Below are 20,415 nucleotides of genomic sequence, written 5' to 3' on the forward strand. Positions count from 1 at the left end.
GCAACAACTAGGAAAATATTTAGTTCAGACATTTAACAATGACGCAGCAGCAATTTTGAAGTTAGGAATGTAAAGTGAACTATCAAAAGAGAAGATGAGCTTTAATAAAGAAAGAAAACTCAAGTTAATAAAAGCAATTTCAGTTAGGTGGGACCTTTGAATTATTGTGACATTAACTGAAAAGACTAATTTTTGTCACTTACCAAGGGGCCAAGCTTTCCTTCAGGGCCTTGAACACCTGGATTTCCTGTCAAACCCTAAAAGCAGAAATAGTATTGGTGTTAGGTCTATAATTCTATAACAATCAAGAAACATTAAAAAATCCCAAAGAAATGCCTGATTACTGCTATAGCACAAAGTTCTCCATGTTAAATGTCTTCATCCTTGTAGTCACTTTACTGTTTCATCCCTCACTATCTTTGATTTTTCTTCTTCCTTTTCTTTCTTGCTTTACACTTCTTGAGCTTCTCACAGGCTCATCTTTATTTCTGCCATGATCTATATCACATTTTACTGCTCTCTTTATCCCCATTTTCTGATATTTTGAATTGTCCTCCAATAATTTCCCTGAAAAAAAAAAATCTCTAGGTGATACGTACCACTCGATCGTCTATGTTATCAATAACCAAGTCAATGAAGGTTGGCCTTCAATCCATGTTACCTGTGGCAACTGTGCTTTACAAACGCATGCCTTCATTTGCATCAGCTGTTCTCAATCAGGGCTATTTCTCCTTTTGCTAAGACAAAACCTGTGCTTCCCACCATCAGCAGAAGTAAAGACAGGTCTTTTGGCCTTAAGCTCCACTGAAACCAGTCTGTCCCTGCAAAACAGCTTCTGAATTCCCCAACATTCACTGCTGCCTTGGAAAAATGAAAGGTACCACGGTTTATAGGGTACTGCTCTCAGTCCCTTACCCTTGCACCTGGAAGGCCAGGCTCACCAGGACGTCCAGGATCTCCCTGACCTCCTTTAGGTCCAGAAGATCCTGCTGGACCACGTTCTCCTTGGGCTCCCTAGAAAGACACCAGTGAGCTACTAGTTAATAGCCAGAACAGTGACAGCAGGAGCAGGTGAAATAAAACCAATATCTTCTATTAAGGACCTATTTTTGCAAACAAAGTTACAAATCATTAATAGTTTTACTATTATTAGTTTGCTAATTATTATATTTTCTCCCCAAAATTATTACTTAAAAGATTCTCCTCCTTAAAGCAAGTTTATATAAGCATTTTAGAATACCTGTATTTTTAGCAAGTAGGAATTTACAGAAGTACTAGACAAATGCCCATGTGAGTCACTTCCCTGGAAGTGTTAGAGCAGTTAGGAAAGCCAGATAAACCCATCTTTTTAAGGGCCAAGTCTAGAAAATCACACCACACACAAAGAATAGGCAATTTTTCACAGAGCCCCCTCCTACACAGCAATACATAAAGCAATATAGGAGTAGAACAGGTCAATCCCTTATTGTTCAAAACAAGGAAGCTTTAAGCCAGTGACAAGCAAGCAAAGCTGAACATCATGGGAACTGAAAGTGACTTTTCCCAAAACATTTTTGTCACAAAATATTCAGATCCCTTTTTAGCATTTGTAAATTGGATCTGCCTGTTTGCCCAGAAGCAGACATTTTTAATGGAACACTTCCTTTTTCTATGCATGGATGTATGAAGATTTAACAAACTACACCATAAAAGATGGACACTTTAATTTAATTTACCTTTGGTCCAGGCAAGCCATCAGAACCTGGAAAACCACGATTACCAGGAGCACCCTAGGAAAAGCAGTAGGTATGAGACAATTATCTTAATTTTTACACAGCTTATCACAAATAAAGGACCAGATTTATTGATTGAAGATTCAGTTAATTTCCTTACAATTTTCTTACTTCAGTACTTTAACTTGGGGAGTGGGGTTATGACTTAAAAATGGTAAAAACATCAGTGTCTCATTCATACATGCTGGACAGCTCCTTCTGTGTGAACAACCTCATTGAAAGCAAAGATGAGCAGTTGTGCAGTGTAGGAAAAAGTCTGCAATGACCTTGTCCTATCTCCATCCTTTCTCCTACCATACTATCCTGGGCACTGAATCTCCACATAAAAGTATCCAGTGTAAAAAAATAACACACAGTAGTAACCACTGCTAGGAAATTAAAGTTTGACTACACCCACATCAAGCTGTAAGAACATCCATGGGTATGTCAAAAGGTTTTTCAGCTTAGCAGTGCATCTCTTAAGACATATTATTCCTGTAGATTTCTTACCCTCTCTCCAACAGGACCTGGTGGACCTACTGACCCTGGATCACCTCGAGGACCTCTTTTCCCTTCTTCACCCATGGGGCCAATGGGACCCTGGGGACCTTGTGGGCCCTAGTGAGAATAAAATGTTATTTTAGAAAATGTTGTTAAGCTCACCATTTCTCAGGCATATTGAAACAGACTGTCTTCTGGACACTATAAACATTTTCCAAATTAAGGAGAAAAAAAATAGTTAGGTCTTGGATCAGTTAAAGATAACAGCTTTTCAGCATCTGCTTTTCTCTTTTACAAGGTTTATAAGCTAATAAACTGTAATTCTGCAGTTGGGCTGGACACTGCTTCTTATAGTCACCCACAATAATTTGTACTTTGTGAAGCTGCAAAGGAGTCAAAATTCAGTGAGGCTAATAGAAATTTTCAAAGGAGAAGACAGTGGTAAAGAAACTATTACTTCACCCCTATATTTTTGTTAGTTAATACATGATTATTTAACTGGTGATAAAGAAAAGCTGAAGATTGGTTGATAAACCAACTCAAACTCTGCAGTTGGTTTTCTCCCAAAAGTTACATGGTTATAAGTCTCTGTGTTTCCTTTTCATCTTAAAAAGTATATGGAGACTTACAGGTTCACCTTTGGGTCCTGCTTCTCCCTTGAAACCCGGAACACCAGGGTCTCCCTGAAAACAAACACGTGAATGGCACCAGTAAAGTTAAGTGTGCATAAACCACTTCATCATTTTGTATTATGCCATGAAACAAACATTTCCCAGTTTATTCACTAACTTTAGGCAGTATAATAGGATGCTTATAATGGTTTGTCTTTACCCTTATCATGCTTGTTTATTATTATGTTATCAAGACAAAAACTTAAATAAATTTCTTTTCCGAGGTTTATAAAGACACACTTCTTTTTCAAAGAAATAGTGGTATTTTGGATACACAGCAGATTCACAGGATCTGAGTATGCTACTGCTGAATTTAAAGGAAGCCCACTGCTAACCCCTGCTTCAGTTCCATGGAGTGACACGTGCCAGGCACTACAACTCCCAAAGGGACAAAGACCCCATTACCGGCTGGCCTCGAATCCCGGGGGGGCCGGTGCTGCCCTGTGGTCCTGGGGAACCAGGGGGGCCTGATAATCCAGGGGGGCCTCCAGTGCCTGGAGATCCCTACAAATACGAACAGTAAGCACAGTAAGGAAACACAACCAAAACAAGGAAATAAAAGAAATTAACTTACACGATTTCTTCAACAGACTACTACTACAGGAACTAGGACTACTTACAGTAGGGCCCTTTGCACCAGGGGAACCATCTGTCCCTTCAGCACCCTAAAGATAAGGTACCAGTCATTAAAAGTCATTTTAATGAGATGGGCATCAATTACAAAAGCAGAAGATAGTTATTTTATCCACTTTACAAGACCAGAAAATAAAGGCTATTAAATAAATATAGCAACATATGCAAATGCTAAAAAGAGCAATAAAGCATGCAAGTTAACGCGACTTTTAATGTCGAATATCTTATGTTTAAGCTTAAGTTTTACAGTACTTTGAGGATTGTGTAATTTTCAGTTTTCCAATTTGTAATAAAAAAACAAAGAGTTATTGTCAATAAAATTAGCACAAAACAAATGAATGAGACATATTCATGTCATTTTTTACCTTTCGGAAAAAAAGGTAATTTGAGTAAAACCCTGTTGTCAGGGCACTAAAACCCCCCATAAACAGGTGAACATGCACATGCTGAGCACTGAGGGACTCAGTCCAATGTACTTACAGGAAGACCTTGTGACCCAGCTGGGCCCTGAGGACCCGTTTCACCTCTTTGTCCTTGAGGACCTTCAGGACCTCGAGGACCTGTTGGACCTGCTTCACCCTAGGATTCCACATGAGAAAACAACTTCAGATTATTTTGCTCTAAAATGCAGCACTATAAAGTAATTAAAGAGGAATACTGAGCTTGTAACAGAAAACAAATTAATGTTTGAAATAATTTATTATCCTTAAAATGCAATTTTGCTTACCTTATTTTGCTTCTATTACTTCTAGGTGAATGCAAACATTAAAAGTATAGACAGGATTTTTTCTCAATGTATACAAGACAAGGAAACTCTGCAGAAAAGCAGCACTATCCAGGAGTCCAAATAAGATCAAGAACTATTCCAATTTTATGTCATCTGATGATCAAACTGGAAGGTAGCTTCTCCTTTTCAAAAGCTCCATCATGTGACAGCTTTTTTAAACATTTCCTTAGGTAAAATCCTGCTGAGCCATACTAAAACATTTTATGACATGCAATACAAGGGCTATCATTTAACTGTACACTCCTCTTGTCTAGACTGTACTTTTTCCAAGAAAGGTCGGAGCAGATGATCCTAGAAGTCCCCTTGTAACCTGCTATTCCATGACTCTATGATTAAGTTGATACTGTTATTAAGACTTGTTTCCAAACACTGTCCTAAATCTTGCCAACTTCACAAAAACAATAAAACATCTGCTGATTTTGGCTACCTGACCAACTGAGTTTCTTCTTGTATAACATTTTCTAACCATGTTTTAGGAGTGTAAAGGGACAAAGAGGAGCAGCTGGATGCAGGCATGTATAAGAAGTAAAAGGAAGCTGTATGAATTGTCTTTTCTATCTCTGAAGACACTGGCTCAAGGCTAAGAAGCAAAACAAAAAAAAAAAAAAAAAAAAAAATTTAAAAAAATTTAAAAAAACCAACAACAAAAAAGGCACTTTCTTGCAAAGCAAGAGAGGGAAGTGCCACAAAGACAGTGCTACAGCAAATGAAAGTTTTTCATTTCACAGCCCAATCACTTCAAGCCACAAAAGGTAGCACCTGTAATTTGCTCTGTTATGATGAACTGCACACCTCTGTTGGGGTTCAGGCATTTCCCCCTTACCAGTCTAGATCATCTGAAAAAGTTTTATTGGCCAAAACTAGAAGTTTCAGCACTAGAAGGTCCTGCCTTCATATTGTCTTCGACTTGCCCTCACAACCTCACTTCTATTCTGGACAAAATTCCTGAAGCACAGAATGGCAGTCATCTTATAATCCCCCCCTGGCACGAGCAAAAGGGAAAGCAAGGTATCTTAATAGTGGTGAATTTCAATTGCTTCATTTGGCTTTGGTTTTATCTTGTGTCTGAAGGTCTTGACTAAGAGTGATTTCACAGCAGCTCCTGGCGATCTGTACACATCAGTCTGAACTCTGTGCAGTTAGTACACATTTTTAGTTGTGTGATCTTAGACATTTTAAAAAGACACTTTCTTTTTTTTTTTACCTTTATGCCAGGAATACCAGGAAAACCTGGAGATCCAGTTATACCAAGTGGGCCCTAGAAAGACAGACACAAAGCTGTAATTCAGTGGTTTAGATCACACAGATTAGTATCTCATCACTGGGTAAATGTGGGTCTATAATTACATGTATTTTTTAGTCATAATACATTTGATTATAACAAAACCAAAATAACTATAAATATCAAGTTCTTAAGCGATACATATACATTTTATGGAATTATGCTGCAGTTCTTTAATAATGTGTTTGCTGACTTCAGCAAAGCTACAGCTCTTGATTCAGCTATTAATGTCTGAATTGCAATGTACACAATTCATAGTGAACAATTATGGAATTAAGATTCCTAAATTCACTGAAAAATTCATTTGCAAGCTGTAAAACACAGACCTTGTATCAAAATTTCAGGGCTAGAGAGACAAAGATGTTTCCATTTCCATAAGGTCTTTTGTGCTGTACAGGACATTCAAGAGAATTTTCTACTGTATTCCAAAGGCTTGGGAGGGCGGCACACAGTGGTTATTAATACTCACTGCAACACTGGTCCCAGATAATTCCTCTTTATCTTTTCCTGATTTTCTGTCTTTTTGTTAAATACGATTCATGCTGAGAAAAAATGTTCTATGTAACAAAGCTCTCCTGACAAAGTTAATCAGAGCAATCTGTCCCACTGAGCATTAATTACAGACAACATTTCTGCCGTGACCTTGCACTGGGTTTCTACAGAACTGATGTAACAGCTCACCAAGTATATGTTTGAAAACCTATGTCCCAGTTTATTGGATCACAGATAATGTCTGCCAAATCTCTCTCTTGTTGCAGGAAGAGTTCCAGGATTAGTCTGTACCACTGCACTGACCCAAATAACAACACATTTCATTAACTCTTTCTTTGCTGAGAAACACGTGCATTGAGTATGAGTATCTCCCTTGTGACACTTCAGGGTCAGCTGAGTTCACATTTTATGCCAAAGAAAAATTACAAGCTTCATGTAAAACCTCACAACTTGCCACCCAGCTTCTTTTAACTTTATGGTTTGTTTTAAATACCAAAAAAAAAAAAAAAAATTCTTTGTTTGCAAGTTTCTCCTAACAACTTACGTTTCCTTCATGATACACTAATACACTAAATAATTGATTTTTGTAGCTTTTAGGTGCTTACACTCATCTTTTGAGTTTCTATTACAGTTAATTATTTCTTAATGAAGTGTTTAATAAAACAGTGTTCATTAAGATGACACAGGTAAATCAATTTTTCTCAGAACTTTATCAAGTAAATAAAGAGTATGCACAGAATGAAATTCTAACTGCAAGCAGGTGTGGTTTAGGGTTTTGAGGGAGGTTTTTTTGTGCAGTGTTTTTGGTGTGCTTGGTTGTTGGGTTTTGTGTTTGGTTTTTGATTTTTACTAAGGTGATCACAAAATGGTAAAGGCTGACAATATCAGTGGGTAGAAGCTGTTACCCATATCCTACAAGTGATGCTTTCAGAAAAAAAGCAAACATAAATGCCACAATTTTAAAGTGGAAGTTGGCTTTGCACAAATAGAAAACCATCACCAGTTTTCACATGCAAAAGCAACACAAAATTAACTGTCTGTGTGAGAATAATCCCTGACTCATGTGAATGCATACAAATGTATTTTGCAAATGCAGTAAGACTGGACTGCAGGATCAAAGGAAACATCCTTTGGTACACTGACAGTCTGAGTGAGTGTAAACAGCCATGTCTTCCTCTTGCAGCCCTGCTGCCATGGTGGGAGAACTTCAACAGCCCTGCAAGCCAGGCTTTCTCAGCTTGGCAGAGATTCAGACACAGGTCTCCATCCTGCAGTTCAAAAAGTGACTGTCCTTAATTAAAAGGCCCGTTTACACATTTGCTAATGGAACAATTGCAGGGAGCAAGCTGTGCTATCAGTGAGTGCCTTTCTTCTTGCTGACAACAAGCCTCATTTGCCAGCTTTGCATGTGACGGAAGATAACATGCAATCATGAACTGCTTTAGATTGCAGTGCATGCACTTGAGGCACTTTCATCCCTGCCATATGGGCTCCATAAGAGCAGCAGAGCATCACCTCCCCAGGAGAGGCTATGGCCAACTCCTCTGCAAATTAAAACCTTTAGATGAAGTAAACTATAGAGGAAAATTTTGCAGAGGGCAGCACTAAAACTAAAACAAGTACAACTAGGAATCAGTCTCAGATAATTAATTCCAGATGCACTTGACTGATACCAGCAACTGCCAACATTTTTTTTTTCTGGTAGTGTCAAAAGGCTAGTGGAAATATAGAGTGAAAAAGTGGGTGATTCAGAACCAATCACTTACCATTGGGCCTGGCTTCCCAGGCATACCATGCTGGCCACGTCCACCCTAGACACAAAAATAGAAAACATAGAGTATTTGTAAGAACTCTACCTATTTTTTAATTATTTACTGTCAGCATGTGTGATAAAACTAAGGTATACTAAGGTGATTGAAGAAATGCTGGATTGCACATTCCTCCAAACACTGGAATGGAAAACTTCTGGAAGAAATTATGCTCCCATTTGAGTTAATGGATTTTTCTATTTTCAGAAAGGACAATATTTTGAGAGTGTCATTGTATGGGGCACATGACACAAGTGGATCATATAAAAGTCATGGGAAGATATGCCAGAAAAACAATACTTGACACTGGATGCAAAAGCAGCAGGACGAAAGTTCTAATTCAAATATGATCTCATGTCAAGGATAATCCCTCTTTTTGCTGAAAATCAAAATATTTTTAAGAAGATAGCCTTATGATGTGAAATTAAATTTTTAGATTTCATCTAAATTGAAATCTGAATTGAAAGACTTAACCTTAACTTTCATTTTAAACCTTGTTCCAGACAAATTGAAACATTATTTCCTGTTCAGTAATTTTTGCTGAAAAGAACCTCTCACAAGAAATCCAACAGAAACATAGAAGACATTTTTATATCCCAGAAAATCGTACTGTGAGGGTATTTGGACTCATGGGCAGCTCTTCTATGAGAAGTTACCATATAGTTACCACTTTCATTTTAAACTGTTTTTAACTTTTAAAATTTATGGTACAGATGTCACCCCACAAAACTGTTCAGCCCTGTAGCACAACATAAGTGACTAGCAAGTCACATGAACTAACACTTTCAGGCTCAGGGATTTAAATTGAAGTTAACAAGAGAGGAATTACAAGAGAGAAGGAAGATTCTACTTACAGGGGCACCCTGTGGTCCAATTCGTCCTCTTTCTCCTGGCATTCCCCTAGGTCCCTTGAAGAAAGAGCAAAAAGTGCATTATTCAGGAGATCATCATATCAGAACAAAAAAAAAGGGGTTTTTTTTCACTCCTGCAGGAGTAACTTATCTTGTCCTATAGCAGAAAAGAAGTAGCAGCTCATAAAAATCCTTACAGCTTCACAGGCTTACCCAGCGGAAATTTAATAAACTGTAATTTCTGGTTTTCCATTCCAACAGTATTTCCAGTTCTAAACACATTAGAATAAATTCTTTACATACTTACCAGTGACAATAATGCAACTTCTTTCACTAAATCTCATTCACAAATTAGATTCCACTTCAGGGATATTACATTCTACACACAACATAGTGCTTCACAGGGAGACGCCAATATCTGATATCAGAAAGAGGCTTTACCTCCAGGAGCACTGCTGTGAGTCAATTTTTGTCATGTAACACTACTCATGCATACTTAGTTGTCCAAAACCACACATGAATGAAAATTATTCTTAAAAAAAAGTTTCTCCATTTCACTTCCAGGTCATGTATATTTATCCTCACTGTAACCTCCAAAACCCTATGTCCATGGTTTTCTCAGCCAGTTCATTCCTGATCTGAATTACACCAGTTCTACCTCAGAACAACCCAAGTCAGTTTTTCTCATGTTGAAATCACTCCAAACATTGGCATCAACATGTAAAAAAGAAAACACTATCACCCTACACTTACATGAGCTGGGAAACCATCACCACACCTACAGCCAAGTCTCTGCTAAGCCTTCTGATTTATCATTATTACCTATGTCTGTGAATGGAGGGGAAGAACAGCTTACAGTGGACCAAATTCACTTTCAGAGTAATAGAAAACAAGCCTTCACGAAGAGAGAGTTCAGCTCCATGAGCTCAAATGCAGATATCAAAGCCCTGCAATTCCCACTGGCAGTAGTATTTACAATCACTTCTGCAACACCCAATGCATGTGACACTCACTAGAGGACCTGTTGGACCCATGGCTCCGGTCGGTCCGGACTCTCCCTAGAAATGGAAAGGAAATTATTAGAGAAATGGGTGAAAAGAAAATGGAGTCACATCTCACCTCTGTGCTTATGTTGAACCTCAGGGGCAGATTTGCACAGGTACCTGTGTGCATCACACATGGCAAGGACACTGCTCCCCACTCTGATGGAAATGCCGTGTTTATGTGTTCTCAGGGTTTATGTGTTGTCTGCCAAGACTGCTGAAAGTGGTAGGCAATCTTGGGAAAGAAATATTTTCTTACACAAACTCTCCTTAACTGCTAATCTCACATTTAAATTTAGATTTTGGAAGATTCACTTCATTTACTACGTTTTTAATCTAAAGGAATAGTTCTCTCCCACATTCAATTATCACCTATGCCAGGCCAAAAATGTTTCAGCATCAGCACTGATGAAAGTGGAAAAGCCTGAAACAAGTGTTCTATTCTCTTTTAAAATATCTTTAGCTATCTTGAAAGGACCGTCTCCAGCTGGCTATCCTGTGTTACCACTGCTTTGATCTGAAGCTGTAAGAGTGGTGCAGTGCCAAATGGAGATCAAAAATTCTGAGAATAAACTAATAAAATGGTGAGTTTGATTATAATACATCCCCTCTCCAATGCCTGTTTCTTTTAAGCCAATCACAATTTGAAAGAGGAGGGTCAGGTTTTAGTTATGCATTGCTTTATTTGATTATATTTAAAAATGTTCAACTTGGTCCCATAGAGCCAACAAACCATGAACTGTCCAAGTGGAGAACTGCAAGATGTGCACGGGCCCTTTGTTAACAGACTCTGCTGTTCAGTATTACACACGTCACAAATGGAACACTCAGCTCACCCAGTGATCCCTCACAGGCCTAAAGCAGCCCCAGCTGGCACTTTTGAATTCTTTGTCCCATATAAAGGAGAGAGAGGGTACAAAGCTGTCAAAAGATCTCCTGCATTCCAGGATTTTGGTATTACACAAAACATGCTTAATCATTTATTTGTTTTGGCCGTGTAGAAATACCTTTGCTCCAGCTGCTCCAATTTCACCTTTTGGACCATCAAGTCCTTTCAATCCCTGTAAGTTATAAAAATACAAAGAAATTGTATTTATATATGTACACAAAGAGAACACTCCCACTATTATTGTTAAAGTAACTTGATATTGAAGTATTAAGAATGGATCTGAGGTGGTAAGAGTAAGAAAAGAAAAAAAATAAAGAAGAAAAAAACAGATGGAATAAAGTTTTTAAACATTTCCTAAATGGAAACCATTTGTACAAGGTACATTTCCCTGGATTTGGTTTCCTTTTTAAAACAAAAAAGTTTTTTAAAAAAATCCTAAAACAACAAGGAGGAGGCTCTGAGCCATAGGAAACCAATTTATTCCTCCCTGAAGTAAAATTCTGGCCAGAAAACTTGGTAATTTGTAATCACTCCATGTTGCAAACATATCCACCTCTCAAGTTCCCCACCCTAATGCAAGACTTGCCAACAAAGTGAGAGAACTGTCAGGTTTGCGCCTCCTGAAGCTTGGCAGGGCTCATGCAAGCTCCTTCCAGATTCCCAGAACATTTGAAATACAGTAAAAAAGCACTGGAGCATGTAATACAAAGGTCAGCTTAAAGGGGAATAGCAGTGATTCTCTGCAAGGTCCTCTTTCTCTCAAATGCCAGTATTTCTGCTACAGCTGCCTCATCTGTAGTGTACGCAAATTCTGCACAGATACAAAGTAAAATCTTCATTCTGAAACTGCCAGGAAATATCATATCTATATCAGAGGGAAAACCTTGTCTCTTACCCGGTGACCCTTGAGACCTGGGAGACCAGGAGCACCAGGAAAGCCTCGAGGGCCCTAGGTAGGAAAAAAGAGAAAAAACAAATATAATCCTGATTCTGCAGATAAACCCAGCAATCATGGTACTAACAGGGATAAGGACAGCAACAATACTAATATAGCTAACACTCCTTCATCTTCATCATAGTGAGGAACAGCATTTGAGCAGCTTACAGAAGATACAGCCTTGAATTGATTTTCAGCATTATTCACATTTTTACTGACATTAAAAGCTTTATCATTTATATTGTTTTGTGATCAAAGTTTAAGTTTCAGCAAAAGTAATGAAATAAGATGAGTGGCAGGTCAAGCTTTGAGGGTTAATATGGACAAATATTAATTAAGCTGAGATCAAAATTCAGAACAAACACTTAAAATGAACTAGAAACTCAACCTGCAAACTGTACCTGTTCTTTCAGAATATGTCAGTCCAGAAACACGATAAACAACTGCTACCAAAACACATTTAGCAATTAAACCAAAGCTCTCTTGCACTTAGCTTCCTACCAAGTTTCTCTGGAGGGCTAACAGAAGTGTCTTGTTTCAGAACATTGGCGATATGAATTTAGAACTGAAATCTCAGATAAGAACAGTTATCATCTCAGCAACAAAACACTGACCTGGAGCCTAGGAGTGAGCTAAGTCAGGGACTTCAGATACTGAATGGCAAAACTTTGCACTCATAATTAAAAGCAATACTGATGAGTCGCATCAGGATGAAGCAATAAAGAACCAGTATCATATGATGACATACGATTACTTTGCTTAAATTTAAATAATCATGCTCTTACTGGAGATCCTGGAAATCCAGGCTCACCGGATTGTCCTGGTCTACCAGGTTCACCCTAAGGAAAGAGAAAAAAAAAGGATCACATTAGAACAGGAGATTTGAAAATTGACTTTTTGTATCATTCTTCCACTCAAACAAATGAGGACATTCACATCAGCATTATGCATCCTCTCTTTGCTGTAACAATGTCAGTGACATAAATCAACTGCATATGTGCCTAGCAAATGTGCATTATGCACATTAACTCACAAAGGGTTTTTAACCAAGAACTGGGAAAACTGAGTGTTGAGCCCACAATATATCCCAGTCATCAGGAGATGGTGTTGCCACCTGGTTTTCCTGGGAATTAATGAGTCAACCTCCTGTCATCTTCACACAGAGCATCAAATTGCTGTTATTTCCCACTGGAACAGCAATTTTAAACTGCATTTTTGCTTGTGACTCTCCTTCTGTTTAAATGTTTTAATACATGTATAATTTCATTCTAGGACAGTAACTATTTTCTGTGTGTTGCAATAGGAAAAATAATATGGTGAAACAAAACAAGTATATTTTGAAGAAGAGTCAAAGCCTACCAGAGTCACAGCCAAATATTCCTTTACATGCATCAGCCAGTTCAAATACACCCAGAACACCACGATGCAGGAATATGAAAGGCTTCAGAAAAATAGTTTCAGGGCAGAGAGAAGGCAAAATCCTTCACAAATGCAATTAACACCACCCAAACAAAGGAAATGGGGGAAGTTCTTAGAGCACTGTCAAGATTTGCCTTCCCTGCACTGAGAGTTAACTGTTGCCAAGGATTCTTAAAAATCCTTGTACAGTTTAATGGGCAGGTAGCTGTTACATAATTAATTTCTATACTAAAATGGCATCTGCAGTTTTCTAACTAATTTCCAAGTTAAAAATTACAGTTCAGATGGATTTAGTGTGATTTACAAACAACTAATATACACCCACCAGTAAGGTCTTGGCTACTGTTGAGCAGTACATATACACCCATATAATATATATAAAACATACATTTTACATGTATATAGGCATACATAGAAAAAGAAAAAAATCAGGAGCATAAACAATTATCATTTTTTAAAAAAATCAGATACTAAAATCTTATCCAGACACACGTGTATGCTGCCATTACAGCTCTTCTAACCCAACATGCAATCCCAAAAGAGAGGAGATGCCTCCAAGTGACTCCCTGTGATTTATTTTTATGTTTGATTTCAAGAAAGATTATCTCAGTTAAGAACTTACTGAGGCAAGAAATAGAGATGGTGCTAGACTTTAGGTATGATGATGACACGTAAGGAAAAGAAAGGAGGGGTTGGGAAATGGTTGCCAAGATTCACAGTTGTGATGCTGGATTTAATGAGAACAATTACAAAGGAAAGCAGACAATAGTAGTTAGAACAGGCACATCTGTTGGTTAGTCACTGCCTCACAGATGCCAATGTTTGTTTTATTAAAAATAAAACAAGATACAAAGAATAACAAACTTACATCTTCACCAGGTTTGCCTGGAGGCCCCTCTGGTCCACGAGAACCAACTGGCCCCTAAGAAATTAACATATTTGTTGAGAAGTCAGTTTAGCCATCAGTTAAATATCTATTTACTCCATTTCAAAGTCTGGTTTTACAAAAACAGATGTAGAAAAAGGAAGATTTGATGCCTCAGCACATTTGCTCAGTTTTGTGGTGCTCTTTCTAACCATCCTGACCCTAGAAAACCTGCATTATAGTAGAAGAAAATACAGGATGGATTCTTTAGGAAAAAACCCCAAAACACTAAAAATCACAGTTGCTGTTTGCTTCAAATCTCTGGCTCTTGTTTTTACTTTTGAATCATTTTGTTGCCTCAAAAAAATATTCTCAACATCCTTTTTGTAAGTTACACTATCAGGTATGGTTTTACCAGTGCCTAACCATTCTCAGGCCTGTGCTGGAAAAGTGAGAATGATTGTTTCTAATATAATCATTGCTATTCACATTTAAAACAACTCAAATTCACTGATCCATGACAACACACTTTGAACACCGCATCTCTTCACTGAAGTTACTTAAGAGTTTCAGCTGAAACAACACGACAAAAAATCTGTTCTGAAATTAAAAAGTATAGCATATTTTCAATTCTGTTGTAGAAATGTTTGCATTTATTGGTCTTACCATAGGTCCTGGATCTCCAGGTTCACCAGGTGGGCCTGTGGGACCAGCACCACCCTAAAATTAACCAAAGATTAATACAGTTACAAATTCCAAAAGCAATTAGAAAGATATAATTTAAAATCCATGACCAGGAAAATCACAGCCTATGGCTGAGAGTCTGGATTCTAATTCAGAACCAGTTCACATTTCCATAGGAGTGAAAGTTGGATACTAAAACCCCTCAAGATGTAGATAAATCCTGTGCCATACACAAACCCCACTGGAAACTTAACACCATGCCAATACTGAAACAAGAACAGTCTCCATTTTCATTGCTGCTCACTCATTAAAAAAACTAGTTGGGTTAAAACCCAGTTAAATATCTAATAAACTGTTCTTTTGGAGCCAATATCTGTGTATAGAGTCCATCTGGAGCAGAACCCTTGTTTAAATTCCCTTCTGGATGAAGGTGCACTCAGCCACAAGTCACTGAGGATGGACACTGCCCCAGAGATGCACAAACCCCTCACACCACGAGCTCTGCCTTCAGATCTGGCCAATTTAATCCCCTCAGGTGAAGCACTCACTTGTTTTCCTTGGAGACCCTGAGGACCTCTTGGACCCACTGGACCCTGTTGAACACACAATTTGTTACACATTGGAAAACAACCTTTCCTGAGTAAGATTCACCCTACAAAGGGCAAAATGGCCTGATAGTGACCCCGCTAGCATTTCCACAGTCTGAAAGGTTTCTACTCAGAAAACTGGCATTATGAAACACAAACAGATGCTGAATAAAGTCTTCAAAGTCCAAAAGCCAGGAGTGTAATTTCATTAGCAGCTGAAAATATGGACTTGGCTGCTTCTTCCAACCTCACAATCTCTGGAATCACAATAACCAAACTGCCTGTCTAGCTCCATGAAAAAAATGTGGTAACAAAATAAGAGTTGGGGGGAATAGTCTTCACTTGAAGGGAATGTCATTACTCAGATAAATCTCATAATGGAATCAATGACAAAAGAAATTAATCTTCTTGTTCTCAGTCAAGCTGAAAAGCAGTAATGAAAGGACGTGTTTAAATGTATCATACAAACCACCAAAAGAGCTTTCCAAATCATTGTGGTTAGTTACACAAAAGTTAGATTGTCCCTTAGAAAGTGTCATGGAACTTTCAGGAACAATCTCAAACCTCATTGTAACTTGTAACACGAAATATCATTATCTTATTTGAAAGTAATTATCTTGGTTCTAGGAATACAAAAATACCTATAACAGACAACCATTCATTTTGACAGAAATTCAAGACTTATGTATTTTAAAATTCAATAATTGTTTTACTAATTTTTAAAAAGCAAATGTAGAAGAGTTATCAATGGGCCACTGAAAAAAAAAAAAGCTAATGAACATTAGAAACAAAACATTCTTTCAGCTGTCAGTTACCCAGTTTACAAGAGAATGAAAAAAAGAATGTCACATAACATGACAAAGAGCAAGTGAGAGCCAACTGACTTTAGCAGACTTTGTGTAACGCCATAGATACATTAATATTAAATTTAAACATATTTGAGACTGATAAGAGAAGAGGCAGTACAAGAGATGCGACACCTTGAGAAAAACTGAGTGAAAGGATTAAGCAAAATAATGAAAGCAACAAAGTAGGACAGACTTGTGGAACAAATAATTTTATGTTCAGAAAGCAAATTCACTGAAGTGAGACATTCATCAAAAAGTTATTTGAAGAAATCACTGCAAAAGTTAGTCCAAAGTTGAAGTATCAAATTATCTTGGGAACCTTTCATATGGCATTGGAACTGATTATGAAGGCTACTAGTAGGGACTTTGATAAACTCACAGGCAGTACAATCACTAAAGGATGGTTTCTTCAGAATGAATGTTAAAAATATCAGTAAAGAGGGTAGCAGTGTTTCCAAGTTCTTAAATGTGAAGAGAGGTATTATTAAGAAACAACCCCAAGAGTTCCAGAAGAGATAACTTAGGGTGGTGAAACAGCTCTCACAGACAGCAGAAAGTTTCAGTGTCACCATCAAGTCCCCAGTGCACTCAAAGTAAAGAGCATATCTAAATAGTGAGAGATTCCAGTACAAAAAGGAGAGACAGGAAGTCTGTCTTGAAACAACAAAGCACAGATTTGAGTTAAGAGCTGGTTTTGAAAGTAATTTTTTTAATTACTACCAAAAAAACCTTGATTTGATGTCACATGTGAAAAGATGTTACATATTTGTTTATTCTGCTTTGTGTTATACCTGACAACTTTCAGTCACTCTGCAGTGACTCAAGAGGAGCTAGTTTTTTCTCCTGTACCTTACTATTAGTAGCTGCTATATTCAGAAGGAGAGATGGATAGAGGTGGGAGAAGAAGTTGTCATTTAACAGAAAAACACTTTTTTCCCCAGGTACTGTGCAAAACTCTACTAGAATATACTGTACATCCAGGTTCTAGAGGCTCAGGAAGCTGTAGAGGATGAATTGCCTTTTGGGTGTTGGACATGCACTCTACTTCCAGCCTCTCTTACAGTACAGGGCTAATGTGGTCTTACCACTGCACCAGGCATCAGTCCCATTTGACTACCAAGTCCAGACTTCTCATCCAGTCCTGCCATTTGAGCTGAAAAGGGCTGGAAAAATAAGATGGGCGATTTTAGCTGTAAGTCATGGTGATGGTTTGTAAGGCAAAAATCCATGCAATCACATCTTCATCATTTACCTTGCTTTTGCATTGATAACAGCTCAATCCTTGGTTTAAACACTAAACCAAAATGTGTCTCTCCTGTAAATTTGAGGTGTTTAACGCTTCAAAGACCATATGAATACATTATATGCTTATTATTCTATTTCCACTTTAATATTAAACAAGTATAAAATGACCAAAAAAAGAGGAAAGCCTCCCACTAAATTAATTACGTTTTTTCATGATTTACAAATCTAGACCCAAACTGCCATATTCCTTCATGTCTTCTAAGTCTTCCTTTTTTTTTCACTTATCACACTTCAAGTTCAGAAACATCTTCAGATAACTGGAAATGTAACTGATTTCATGATGACAAATTCGAATTTTTATGCATCTTGCCCTTATCCAGCAAAGCTGAAAGCCACTGTTGTTCGTATCAATAAACAGAGACCAATGAGCTAGAGAAACTTCAATGCCCTCCTTCTTATGCAAGCAAATAGTTGAAATCAACAGTTTTATTTTGCTTCATTCAGAGCCAGAGCCTCATTCATAGCAGGCCAGAGCTTACAGAGGCTGAAAACAAGCAACAGCTCAAACACAGATTCAAATCTCCCAACATTTACAGTTAGTTCCTCATTAGATTGGCCCCCAAACACATTTTCTAAAGGCTGGAGATTGCCTGAGGTCAGAGACAGGAATACAAACAAAAAATGTCTTAGATTTCCAGCCACACCTTTCTTCCATATTTTCTGTGGAATTCTATGTAGGATAACAGCCTAGCATCCATTATGGTGCTTCTGTGATTCTAAGAGATTCCTGTGTGCTGAAGATATTTACTTGGGCTGAGCCTGCTGGATTCAGAACTGTTGGGAAATGTGTCTAGGTCATGAAATGCTGCCCAAATTTGCAAGCTATTGGCCTAACATGAATATTGTAGATTTTCGTCACTGTATTGTTTTCAGTAACATCTCAGGAACAATGGAATGAGAAATCATAACAGGTGTTAAAACAGCAATAAATGTGTAACTGAATACACTTGACAAATTCAAATATTTAATTATCAACCATAATTAGTATCCAGTTGAAGGAGGAGGAGAAAAAAGTTTTGCAGAATACCTTGTCTGTATCTATAAGGCTGGTTAGCATTGCTTTCACAAACAATTTCTCTGTCTTCTCAGTGTTTGTCTGAATACTTCCAGCAAGAAGTATTATCAATCATATTTGAGTTTCTCTCATTAGTTATTTATAATTCACTTATCTTAATTTTCACTTTTCTATATTCCTAATTTGGTGCACTCATTTCCTCTGTACTATTGCTCACATCCCTTGGCTGGTGGAAGTAAAAGAACCCTTGTGGTGATTCTAGATTGGGGCAGTTTGGCTTTGCTAGATGCTGTGAAAGGTGCATCCTTTCCCAGGTTTCTCACACTGAACTTGTCCCAGTTTTTGGCAGAATGTGCAGTGCCACTAGCTGCTGCCCCTCATGACTGGGAGACAGGAAGCGTGGGCACAGCATTCCATGGTCATGGAAAGTCACTGTTTATGCAAATAAATATCATGTGGATCTGGTCGAACACTCCATATGGAGCTAGAGCAAATGTAAAACTTACCCTGCTTATTCCATCTGGTCCTGGGTGAGTGGGATGCCCTGGAGGACCAGGGTCACCAGGCTGGCCAGGGATACCAGGTTCCCCATCAATCCCTTGAGGACCACGAGGACCCTATTAAAAAAAAATCAGGAATGCCAGCAGTTTGCAAAGGTATTCACTGAAATCATTTTAACTGGCAAACACCTGCCTTTTGGGATAAATCTGCATTTCTACAGAAAGATCTTCAAACAAACAACATCCCTAAAGCTCTGTTCCCACCTTCAGATCGGAAGCACTGACTGAAATTAATCATGAATCCAATACTTAAGTAAACTGCAGTAATTTCTATCACAGGCTTTTTTAGAAACTCAGGGTTCCAATTATTCCATACTAGAGTATACCATTCCTGAAAAACTCTTTGGCTTTGCACACTGCATAGAATGAAGTTAATTCACTTCTAAAATGAATACAGCTCAGATAAGTGTAAATGTACATGGAGGCTTAGGAAACACAGCCTACTTGGCATCATGAATGGTTTAGCCAGTTCATAGCACTGTTGAATTCTCAACACAGTTATAATACCAGAAATGCAGGGAAAGTTACCTGGTGTTAAAGTCACCTCTAGGTAGTATTTACAGAATAGGTTAGAGCCCATCCTGTGGCTCTCATTTTAACATGTCTTCCACTTTTAATTCCTAAATTGCATTCAACTCATAAAAGAACTAAAATTAAATATGGAGGCAGATAATGAAACATTAGTTGAACAAAATGAGTAGTAATGGGACCAATACAGACACGCTTCAATCATAAATACAGACTTTAAAGTGCTTGTTACTACTTTTCTTCATTAGAATAAAATGCCTGACCAAGGCAAGGAAAAGTTTTAGACTATGTAATGAGCTCTTCCATTTTAAGGATCCTTAAACATAAAATTTTAGAAGACTGGCTCACTGAGTCATCTTTTCAAACACAATTAACAGACAGATTGCTGGGATTTCCATGAGGTGATGGCTGTGTCTGCAACACATTTCAGGAGAATTTATGTCTGAAGTGGTATGGTTTGAACTAGTATGGCTCACAGAAGGAGCAGTGAATAGATGGTATTCTGAACAAATGAGAAGGTCTGTGCATGTTGGATGGAAGAGAAGGTTTCAGCACAAAACTTCATTCTTAAATATATCAGTTATAAACACAAGTACACACTGCCAAACATAAAAGTGCTTACAGTCCCCAGGAGGAAAAGAATGAGATACCTTATTTGTTTGTTCTCAAAACAAAAAGAAAACAAAGCTAAGCATTAGAGAGAAAAAAAAAAAAAAAAAAAAAAAAAAAAAAAAGACAGCTGGCTATAAAGCATTTGGCAAGTCTATGTCTTTGCCAATTTTCAATACCCACACAAGACACCTTAACAAAATCTAAGAGAGAAAAAGGTCTTTTTAAAATTCTTTTTTAGAAAAGGACCTACTTTTTAATCACCAAGACTCAAGGTGCTTCAAGAGCAAAAATGCAACTGCATACCTCAATACCAAAAAGTCATCAAAATGCATGTTTGTATTTGTAGG

At 37.8% G+C, this 20,415-nt stretch overlaps 1 protein-coding gene across 2 annotated transcripts in view; it reads right to left on the reverse strand.

The window, feature by feature from the left end:
* Positions 1–20,415, reverse strand: part of COL5A2 (collagen type V alpha 2 chain) — a 96,408-nt gene that overhangs the window by 21,342 nt on the left and 54,651 nt on the right. For both annotated transcript variants that reach the window (XM_041487604.1, XM_041487605.1), the window contains exons 7-26: positions 18,875–18,985; positions 17,134–17,211; positions 15,162–15,206; positions 14,596–14,649; positions 13,933–13,986; positions 12,431–12,484; positions 11,604–11,657; positions 10,827–10,880; positions 9,790–9,834; positions 8,780–8,833; positions 7,884–7,928; positions 5,548–5,601; positions 4,037–4,135; positions 3,544–3,588; positions 3,329–3,427; positions 2,882–2,935; positions 2,262–2,369; positions 1,716–1,769; positions 916–1,014; positions 204–257 (exon numbers count right to left, since the gene is read on the reverse strand). In XM_041487604.1, coding sequence (XP_041343538.1) covers positions 204–257; positions 916–1,014; positions 1,716–1,769; positions 2,262–2,369; positions 2,882–2,935; positions 3,329–3,427; positions 3,544–3,588; positions 4,037–4,135; positions 5,548–5,601; positions 7,884–7,928; positions 8,780–8,833; positions 9,790–9,834; positions 10,827–10,880; positions 11,604–11,657; positions 12,431–12,484; positions 13,933–13,986; positions 14,596–14,649; positions 15,162–15,206; positions 17,134–17,211; positions 18,875–18,985 — 1,314 coding nt within the window. The remainder of the gene's footprint in view (positions 1–203; positions 258–915; positions 1,015–1,715; positions 1,770–2,261; positions 2,370–2,881; positions 2,936–3,328; positions 3,428–3,543; positions 3,589–4,036; positions 4,136–5,547; positions 5,602–7,883; positions 7,929–8,779; positions 8,834–9,789; positions 9,835–10,826; positions 10,881–11,603; positions 11,658–12,430; positions 12,485–13,932; positions 13,987–14,595; positions 14,650–15,161; positions 15,207–17,133; positions 17,212–18,874; positions 18,986–20,415) is intronic.

Source organism: Pyrgilauda ruficollis, unplaced genomic scaffold (genome assembly GCF_017590135.1).
Source record: "Pyrgilauda ruficollis isolate IOZ18807 unplaced genomic scaffold, ASM1759013v1 scaffold81, whole genome shotgun sequence".
NCBI lineage: Eukaryota > Metazoa > Chordata > Aves > Passeriformes > Passeridae > Pyrgilauda > Pyrgilauda ruficollis.